General features: G+C 34.3%; 3 protein-coding genes across 5 annotated transcripts in view; 2 read left to right on the top strand and 1 right to left on the bottom strand.

Moving 5' to 3' along the window:
* LOC107584381 (tripartite motif-containing protein 14-like) overlaps positions 1–1,858 on the top strand; it is an 11,939-nt gene extending 10,081 nt beyond the window's left edge. The window contains exon 7 of the mRNA XM_016270969.1: positions 1,212–1,858. Coding sequence (XP_016126455.1) covers positions 1,212–1,804 — 593 coding nt within the window. The 3' untranslated portion in view covers positions 1,805–1,858. The remainder of the gene's footprint in view (positions 1–1,211) is intronic.
* Positions 1–8,273, bottom strand: part of zcchc4 (zinc finger, CCHC domain containing 4) — a 22,373-nt gene extending 14,100 nt beyond the window's left edge. For 2 of the 3 annotated variants that reach the window (XM_016270965.1, XM_016270966.1), the window contains exons 1-5: positions 7,840–8,273; positions 7,617–7,735; positions 6,001–6,083; positions 5,568–5,846; positions 5,313–5,393 (exon numbers count right to left, since the gene is read on the bottom strand). In XM_016270965.1, the coding sequence (XP_016126451.1) occupies positions 5,313–5,393; positions 5,568–5,846; positions 6,001–6,083; positions 7,617–7,735; positions 7,840–7,933 (656 nt within the window). In that variant the 5' untranslated portion in view covers positions 7,934–8,273. Of the gene's footprint in view, positions 1–2,460; positions 2,542–2,715; positions 2,995–3,148; positions 3,247–5,312; positions 5,394–5,567; positions 5,847–6,000; positions 6,084–7,616; positions 7,736–7,839 lie in introns of those variants that run through there. The other variant, XM_016270967.1, reaches the window with a different exon arrangement.
* Positions 8,274–8,350: 77 nt separating this feature from the next.
* The window catches only part of LOC107584382 (borealin-2-like), a 2,598-nt gene continuing 1,364 nt past the window's right edge, over positions 8,351–9,584 (top strand). The window contains exons 1-6 of the mRNA XM_016270971.1: positions 8,351–8,522; positions 8,638–8,769; positions 8,837–8,877; positions 8,966–9,017; positions 9,091–9,161; positions 9,238–9,287. Coding sequence (XP_016126457.1) covers positions 8,387–8,522; positions 8,638–8,769; positions 8,837–8,877; positions 8,966–9,017; positions 9,091–9,161; positions 9,238–9,287 — 482 coding nt within the window. The 5' untranslated portion in view covers positions 8,351–8,386. The remainder of the gene's footprint in view (positions 8,523–8,637; positions 8,770–8,836; positions 8,878–8,965; positions 9,018–9,090; positions 9,162–9,237; positions 9,288–9,584) is intronic.

Below are 9,584 nucleotides of genomic sequence, written 5' to 3'. Positions count from 1 at the left end.
ATACATGTCCACTGTAGAGGACACCAGGACTGAAAGCATGTTTATTACACATTTTGGGAGACAAAAGAATTGAATAGGAAAACAAATTATATATCAATATTCTTATGAAATATTAGATATTATTATGAAAATCTGGCCAATGACTACTCCCATTATTACACTTCTTTTTTCAACATGCTGTCCCAACAGCACTTTAATATGCAAATTAGATACAGTGTATAGATAACATTGTGCTTAATGGGAAAACCAGTTTATGGAATTTTTACACACATATTGCATAAAGCAAAATGGTATATCAAATCATTGTGTTATATATTTTATAACATAGTTGAGAGCCATCCTTAAAGTTAGTTATAAAAAAATCCTGAAACCTAAAAATTGATTGGTGATTTAAAAAAAATTCCCATTGTTTTTGCCTTTTCATGTCTACTCTTGCCATTTTATTTTTAGAAAAACTGAGTCCTGGTGTCCTCTACAGAGGACATAGCATAACTTATGAATAAAACATAATTTTTCAAAAATGTTATTTTACCATTTTTTTCTTATGCTCTAAACAATGTAATGACATGAAAAAATACTAAATTCACAAAGCTTTTTATTTCTGGTTCTCAGGAGGATATAGTTCAAAAGTTTGGGGTCAGTAAGATTAAAAAAAAAAAAAAAAAAAAAATTCAGCAAGGACACATCAAAAGTGATAGTAGGGGCATTTATAATTTTACAAGATTTTTATTTCAAATAAATGATCAATTCTGTTCTTTTAATTTATCAAAGAATGTTGATTTTTTTTAATATATATATATATATATATATATATACACACACATATATATATTCCCCCAGAATTGTTAATAATTAAGAAATATTTAATATTTTAATATAATTAAGAAAATTCAGCTTTCCATCACATGAATAAAATACATTTTCAAATCTATTAAAATGGTTATTTTAAATTGTAATAATATTTCATAAGTTCTTAAAAAAAAAAAAAAAAAAAACCATACTGATCTCAAACTGTTGAATGGTAGTGTATATCCTGCATACTATAATTTAAAAAAAATTATAATTGATGTGTTTGCATAATTTTTTAGACTGTATTATATACTCCATATATCATACTGTATTGAAAGGATTAGCTAATGGACAAGAAATGTTCAGAATATGCTGTAAGTAAATCGGAAGTTTCTGAATATTCTTGAATTTCATCTTGACAGACTCCTTTAATGTGGCAATTGACAAACAGACCTGTCACAAACAGATCAAGTTGACCTCAGAAGGACGAGGCCTGTGCCTTTCCTCAGAGGATCGCTGCATTCCCAATGAGCCTCTAAGGTTTGATCAGTTATACTGCGCCTTGGGCTCCGTTGCTGTTACATCTGGGCAGCACTACTGGGAGGTAGATGTGCACTGCTGTCCATCATGGGCTGTGGGCGTGGCTTATGGCAGCCTACAGAGGAGAGGACGGGACAAAGATGCCAAGCTTGGAAGGAACGGGTGCTCGTGGAGTCTTGAGTTTCAGAATGGGCATCTCATGGCCTGGCACAACGATCGACATGTGGCACTACCCGTCACAGCAGCTCGGGCAGCACCAAACAGAGTAGGGGTGTTTGTAAAGTATCAGAAGGGCCGTCTGGTGTTTTATGATGCTGAGACTATGAGAACGCTACAAGAGTTTTCAGCAGTGCAAACGGTTGTGTTTGAAAGAGCATATCATCAGTTTACTGAGCCTCTCTACCCAGCCTTCCGCTTTTTTTCACCCAAAGACAAAGGCCATCATCAAATGGAAATATGCGATCTCAGCCTTTAATTATTATTAGCAATAATAAAAACAATAAAGTTAATAAACGGTATTTATGTCAAGCAGAAATCTTTTGTAACATTGGTTTAGAACATTACTGACACTTTTGATCTATTTAATAAATCTTTATTGAATAACAGTGTTAATTTCTTTAAAAGACAAAAATTTTGAACGGTAATGTATATTATATTTCTTAGATACAGGACAATCTTTATGAGCATTAACAGTTATTAATAGTGCAAGCATATAATATATAGTCCTATGTCTTGTACAAAAACGCAAAGGTTATCAAGGTAAACTGGAGGAACAGTCTACTCTTCTACCTTATGCAAAACGATATAAAAAGTGTAGTATATAATAAAAATGTATACTAATAAATAAATATAAATTCCACAAAATACTCAAAGTCTGGTGCAGACTTTAATTCCGTCTATGTGGCTATTTAACCTTGTATTTGCAAAGAATTATGGGTAACACTATTTTAAGGTGTCCTTGTTACAAGTTACATGTACTTACAATTATAATAACAATAAATGATGCATAATTTAATAACCATATAGTAAGTACATGTAGTTAATTAATATTACACAGTACTTAAATGTATAATTACACTGTAACAAGGAACCTTAAAATAAAGTGTAACCGAATTGTTGTATTGTGTTTACCTGTAATCAATATCCAGCAATAAACTCTTCATTTTAGGACTCTTGCCCTCCATATTCCGCAACTTAATCACCTCATGTAATCTGTGAATGTGTACAAGAGAATCTTCAATTATAAAGTTAAAATGTGGAGATATGTTATCGATTGTACATTACATTGGATATTTAGCCAATTTCACTGACAGGAAAATAATTGCACACACTTTACGATTTTTTTAAAATATAGAAATTTGTATAACAATAACTGCTTACACTTACCGCGGTGTCCCAACACAGAGAATGTTCTGGAAGCCTAACCCCAAGAGCATATCCAGGAGGAAATGACAGCTCCGATCCGCAAACAGATATTGTGCATTACTCTTCTTGTTATCTAGAGGACACAGCAGTAGACTGGGCCTTTTCAATCGCTGCACTGTGGTGTCCTCAGAAAGTGCCTTGTGTTTCGCATGATTTGCCCGTTCCTCAGGAAGAATCAGCAGCTGACAGTCCACACAGAACCTTCTCTGCTCCAGCGGGAGAGAAACAAACGCTCTAAATCTGTAGAAGAAACCAACGTACACATATGAAAGATTTTGTTGAGTCGTAGTATCTCTGGTGCTATTTTTCAGTTTTCAGTCATTTCCTCTTTCCATAAACAGACATGCCAGTATCTTATTTGATGAGTGTAGTTTTTAAAATAAAAGTTATTTACCTAGAGCTGTATTCCTGATGACTGAAAAGAGGCATCTTGGAGCGGTTCTGTTCTTCTCTGGCAAGCATCCTTGCCTCAGATATCTGAAGCATAAATTAAATGCAAAAAGTGAATGAAAAAAAAAATAGTATTCATACAGATGTTTTTGTCTTCTTTGATTAAGGTTTAATTTTTGTTGTATTATGTCTTACATGCTTGCGTTCAGCTTTCATGTTTTAGTTTATTATATTAACCCTATAAATCTTACTGTATCATATTTGGTACATACGTTTCTAAACCTTGCTGAAAAACCTGATGCTCACAATCTACTATGTGTCTTCTGTTGCCTGATTGATAATTCCATTTTTCTGTAAGTCTATAAAAAAAAACAGACTTTTACAACTTTTATACTTTCAGATTTGTATAAGGGTCAAATACATTTTAATGTCCACATCAAAAGAAATTATACAAAAGTGATTTTATATACATAGAAAACACATTAAATGCATGTAAAGTGTCTACTTTTAAGGTTTCAGTTAAGTTTGGGGAGAATAAAATGTCAAAATGTGAGTGAAATGATGTTCCATTCCAAAGACTTATATTTATGTAAAAATTGAAACGGAATACTTATTCTGACCTGAACATATTAAAGTATATAAAAGAATAAGTGTGCATACTACATTTTATTGCATTGAAAAATGAGTTTATTGCTGACAAATGGCCAAAATGGGATAGTGGCATAGTTTAAAAATGTAAAATTACTATTAAGTAGTATTTGGGGTAAAACTAATTAGTCTTTTCATAGGTTATGAACGGATTCTTGTGGTAAATGTAACCCTGGACCAAAAAACCAGTCTTAAGTCACTGGGGTATATTTGTAGCAATAGCAAAAAAAAATACATGGGTCCAAATTATCAATTGTTCTTTTATGCCAAAATTCATTAGGATATTAAGTAAAGATCATGTTCCATGAAGATATTTTGTAAATGTCCTACCGTAAATATATCAAAACTTAATTTTTGATTAGTAAAATGCATTGCTAAGAACTTCATTTGGACAACTTTAAAGGCCATTATCTCAGTATTTTGATTTTTTTGCACCCTCAGATTCCAGATTTATGTAAATTATGTGAAAAATAATGTGTTTTTCGAACCACCAAGCATGAGAGCATGTTCTAGTACACCCCCAAAACAAAATCAAGACTTTGTAAAAGAGCATAATAGGACCCCTTTAAATCTTTTGGCGGTCTCCTCCCTCTTAGCAGGTGGGGTCAAATGTCATATTACAAAATGTATTACGGTCTTTTAGAATCAAAACTTTTTATAATCTTGACAAAATACATATCGTTTGAAAGGTCTGAATCTCACGATTCCATATTTGGTGGTTATTTATTTATAGTCAAATTGACAGAGAAATTTTGACATTTGTGACAGAAAAATGCATTAAAAAAATTCAGTAGAGTTTGGGTGTCAAACGGTGTCTGTTTGTGGTATAACGCCCTAAATAAAATCTCACAGGAACCTCAAATTTTTTTTATATCAACTTCAAATTTGGAACATAACTTATTTAGACATAAGGCTTTAATTTTATAGCAATTTTAGAGTAAAACCTGTTATGAAAAATAATTATTTTATATAAAATAAAAATAGTACAGTGTGTTTTCTTTACAGTAAATGTAAACTTCTATAACTTTTTGATACTTTCATATTTTGAAATAATTTCACTTCGTCTCCTTTAAAAAGAGTCGACTACCACCTTAGTACTTAATTAAACTCCAAACAACATAAAATACTCAAAAAGAGTGGCGCACCGTCTTAAAGAAGCACTAAACTGGCGCTCTAGCGGTTAATAAACAGAACTGCACACATCCCGCGGAAGAACATTCCAACCGGAGCTACTTCTCTAAGTTTATGTCTATGGCGATTCAAGCAGGTATGTGTTACTCCGCAGCGGTGACGACCCGACCAGGCTACACTAGTCCAAATAGAAGTACTTATTATAAGTGTACCGTAGTGATTCGGAATAAGACAAAAACGTGGTTTGGAAGATTAATTCATGATGTATTCGCTCATTATATTTTGAACACAGAAGAAGTTACATAGTGCTGCTTTAACAGAATGTAATTCTATGTCTATGTGGCTATTTAAGCTTGTATTTGCAAAGAATTATGTTGTATTGTGTTTACCTGTAATCAATATCCAGCAATAAACTCTTCATTTTAGGACTCTTGCCCTCCATATTCCGCAACTTAATCACCTCATGTAATCTGTGAATGTGTACAAGAGAATCTTCAATTATAAAGTTAAAATGTGGAGATATGTTATCGATTGTACATTACATTGGATATTTAGCCAATTTCACTGACAGGAAAATAATTGCACACACTTTACGATTTTTTTAAAATATAGAAATTTGTATAACAATAACTGCTTACACTTACCGCGGTGTCCCAACACAGAGAATGTTCTGGAAGCCTAACCCCAAGAGCATATCCAGGAGGAAATGACAGCTCCGATCCGCAAACAGATATTGTGCATTACTCTTCTTGTTATCTAGAGGACACAGCAGTAGACTGGGCCTTTTCAATCGCTGCACTGTGGTGTCCTCAGAAAGTGCCTTGTGTTTCGCATGATTTGCCCGTTCCTCAGGAAGAATCAGCAGCTGACAGTCCACACAGAACCTTCTCTGCTCCAGCGGGAGAGAAACAAACGCTCTAAATCTGTAGAAGAAACCAACGTACACATATGAAAGATTTTGTTGAGTCGTAGTATCTCTGGTGCTATTTTTCAGTTTTCAGTCATTTCCTCTTTCCATAAACAGACATGCCAGTATCTTATTTGATGAGTGTAGTTTTTAAAATAAAAGTTATTTACCTAGAGCTGTATTCCTGATGACTGAAAAGAGGCATCTTGGAGCGGTTCTGTTCTTCTCTGGCAAGCATCCTTGCCTCAGATATCTGAAGCATAAATTAAATGCAAAAAGTGAATGAAAAAAAAAAAAATAGTATTCATACAGATGTTTTTGTCTTCTTTGATTAAGGTTTAATTTTTGTTGTATTATGTCTTACATGCTTGCGTTCAGCTTTCATGTTTTAGTTTATTATATTAACCCTATAAATCTTACTGTATCATATTTGGTACATACGTTTCTAAACCTTGCTGAAAAACCTGATGCTCACAATCTACTATGTGTCTTCTGTTGCCTGATTGATAATTCCATTTTTCTGTAAGTCTATAAAAAAAACTGACTTTTACAACTTTTATACTTTCAGATTTGTATAAGGGTCAAATACATTTTAATGTCCACATCAAAAGAAATTATACAAGTGATTTTATATACATAGAAAACACATTAAATGCATGTAAAGTGTCTACTTTTAAGGTTTCAGTTAAGTTTGGGGAGAATAAAATGTCAAAATGTGAGTGAAATGATGTTCCATTCCAAAGACTTATATTTATGTAAAAATTGAAACGGAATGCTTATTCTGACCTGAACATATTAAAGTATATAAAAGAATAAGTGTGCATACTACATTTTATTGCATTGAAAAATGAGTTTATTGCTGACAAATGGCCAAAATGGGATAGTGGCATAGTTTAAAAATGTAAAATTACTATTAAGTAGTATTTGGGGTAAAACTAATTAGTCTTTTCATAGGTTATGAACGGATTCTTGTGGTAAATGTAACCCTGGACCAAAAAACCAGTCTTAAGTCACTGGGGTATATTTGTAGCAATAGCAAAAAAAAATACATGGGTCCAAATTATCAATTGTTCTTTTATGCCAAAATTCATTAGGATATTAAGTAAAGATCATGTTCCATGAAGATATTTTGTAAATGTCCTACCGTAAATATATCAAAACTTAATTTTTGATTAGTAAAATGCATTGCTAAGAACTTCATTTGGACAACTTTAAAGGCCATTATCTCAGTATTTTGATTTTTTTGCACCCTCAGATTCCAGATTTTCAAATAGTTGCATCTCGGACAAATATTGTCTTATCACAACAAACCATACATCAATGGAAAGCTTATTTATTCAGCTTCCAGATGATGTATAAATCTCAATTTCTCGAAATTGACGCTTATGACTGGTTTTGTGGTCCAGGGTCACAAATATGCCTGACAAGATTGTTACACTGAATGACATTTTAGTGGCTGTTTTTTGTAAATCATGGCAAAAATGTAGCCCATGGTATTTGTTTTGCGCAGAAAAAAAACTAATTAAACAGGACACTTTCTAATGTATCGAAAAAACAGCAATTCAAAGCTGTATTACACTTATTGTTTTGATGCTTGAAAAGCCTCTTTCGTCTTTGACCCATAACTATTACTTCATGTGAGGCTTTACAGGATTTAATATATTCGTCTTATTTTATTCAAACTTAAATTTGCTTGTACAATTCTAAGTATTTAATTAAAGAACCTTTGTAAACCCGTTACATTAAAATTGGTACAACAATAAATACTATGTTAGTCCTAGTTAACCTTTTCGTCTGCCCACTGAAACAAGTTGCAGTCTTTTCTGTCCCGACAAGCAGAACACGCGTAAAATCTCCTTCCTTTCTCCTCTCCATGGCCAGTTTTCTCGAACAACAGAGCGGGTCCTGGGAAAAGCACGTATCGATGATTACATATGGTATTAATTAACATTACATTTTAGAATAAGAAAATTGACACGGCAGCAATAAACGTATAATTGATCTCATACCATGTGGACACCGTGGTGCCGTTTTGTCCCGTTCATTCTGAATAATCACATCTATTCCGCCACTATCCACGGCATCATCCAGTATTTTACCCATATTTGCCAGAAACCTTACATGTGAGAATCAAACACTCGCGTGCGTGACAGGAGGCTTGCGTAGTAACGTTAGACATCGAAATGTGTCGCACACATATGACGTCGCGTATCGTCGCCTAAAATAGATTGCGTTTTAGTAACGTCTACACCTACCCCAACCCTAAACCTACCCCTTACAATAATCTAAAAATAGTCATTATTGTTGTACAGTGTGACAACAATTACGCTGTATTGATGTGCGCACGCCCAGCTTCTAGCCGGAGATTCGCCAGCAGCCGAGCGCCAGTTTGAGGAAAAACCTGAACCAAGCGCGTCCAGGCCAGTAAGTGGCGCTAGTGAACATTTTTACTGAACCTTCGCTATTAAAACAGAAGAAGGTAATTGGTGAACACCTGCTCCGAGTTTTGTACTGTTTATAAAAAGTTCTGAAGGTCTGTCTTGTGTTGTTATTAGCATGACTTCACGAAGAGCTAGAAAAGTCAGTCAGGATTCTGCCGGGCAGCCCGACGGGCAGCACAACTATGACCAGAAAATTAGACTTAACGTTACTAAGAGAAAGGAGCTGTTTATACAGCAGTTTGAGAAGGAAGGTCAGTCATATATTACAATCAATATGTGCTCTTTCCTGTTTATATATATATATATATGTGTATATGTGTGTGTGTGTATATGAACGAACCCAGTCTTTTACTTGCACCGGAACAGCCCAGGACCGGATAAATGAAATGGAGGCTAATCTGAACAAATTACTGGCCACTGTGGACAGAGTCTTCAAAATAGAGCTGATGAAAATGCCGCAGTCGCTCCACACCACGCTGATAAAAGACCTAATGAATGGTAGTATAACAGACTGTTTGTCCTGTCTTGATTGGTTTTATTATTTATAACCTCTCCTGTTTTTCAGATGGTGACACGTCTGTGGGGGAGGTCACCATGGCGCTCACGGTAAAATAATGTCACTGCCCTCTAGTGTTCGCTTAAGGTAACCGCACCACTTACATCAGCGCTGGTGGTTGTTTTCTTTTTCTTTTAGTGTGCGTCTCCAGAAATTCAGAAACCCTTATCTCGAAAGCCAAGCAAAAAAGGTTTAATTTAAACTATATAAAATGTTTTTTTTTTATGTAACTTTCATTCTTTTAAGGTTAGCTTTACTTTTAGGTTTGAGTGCCACAGTAGGCCAGCCAAGGTCATCAGGTCAAAACAAGGCCGCTCCAGTTGAAGGCCCAAAGGTACTGACCCTCCATTTGTTATGTCATCTTTGTGGGTGCCTAATTTATATTTTACTTATGAGCTTTGCTATCACAGAAACCCACTAAGAAGACCCTGCACAACAGTAAGAGCACTGGAAGTCTGAGGTAAGCTTTAAATTTAATTTAACCCGGTCATTTTAGACGGCTGTGTTGAATTTATTCCTTCATTGGAATTGTACAATCTACAAATCCGTCACAATGAAGTAGTCTTTGATAATGTGTATGTGCAAAACCTGAAACATTTTTCTGAAAATGATGAATTTCATATACTAGCTATACAGGCATCTAGTGGTTGCACCATGGTATTATATGATTCCCACCCCCCCCACCAGATGGCACCAATATGCCTTGCATGCATTGGGTTTTAAGTACCTTTTTTTTTTTTTTTTTTTAAATAAATTA

Source organism: Sinocyclocheilus grahami, unplaced genomic scaffold (genome assembly GCF_001515645.1).
Source record: "Sinocyclocheilus grahami isolate Dianchi unplaced genomic scaffold, SAMN03320097.WGS_v1.1 scaffold59.1, whole genome shotgun sequence".
Classification (NCBI taxonomy): Eukaryota; Metazoa; Chordata; class Actinopteri; order Cypriniformes; family Cyprinidae; genus Sinocyclocheilus; species Sinocyclocheilus grahami.
This window is presented reverse-complemented; position numbering and strand designations above follow the sequence as displayed.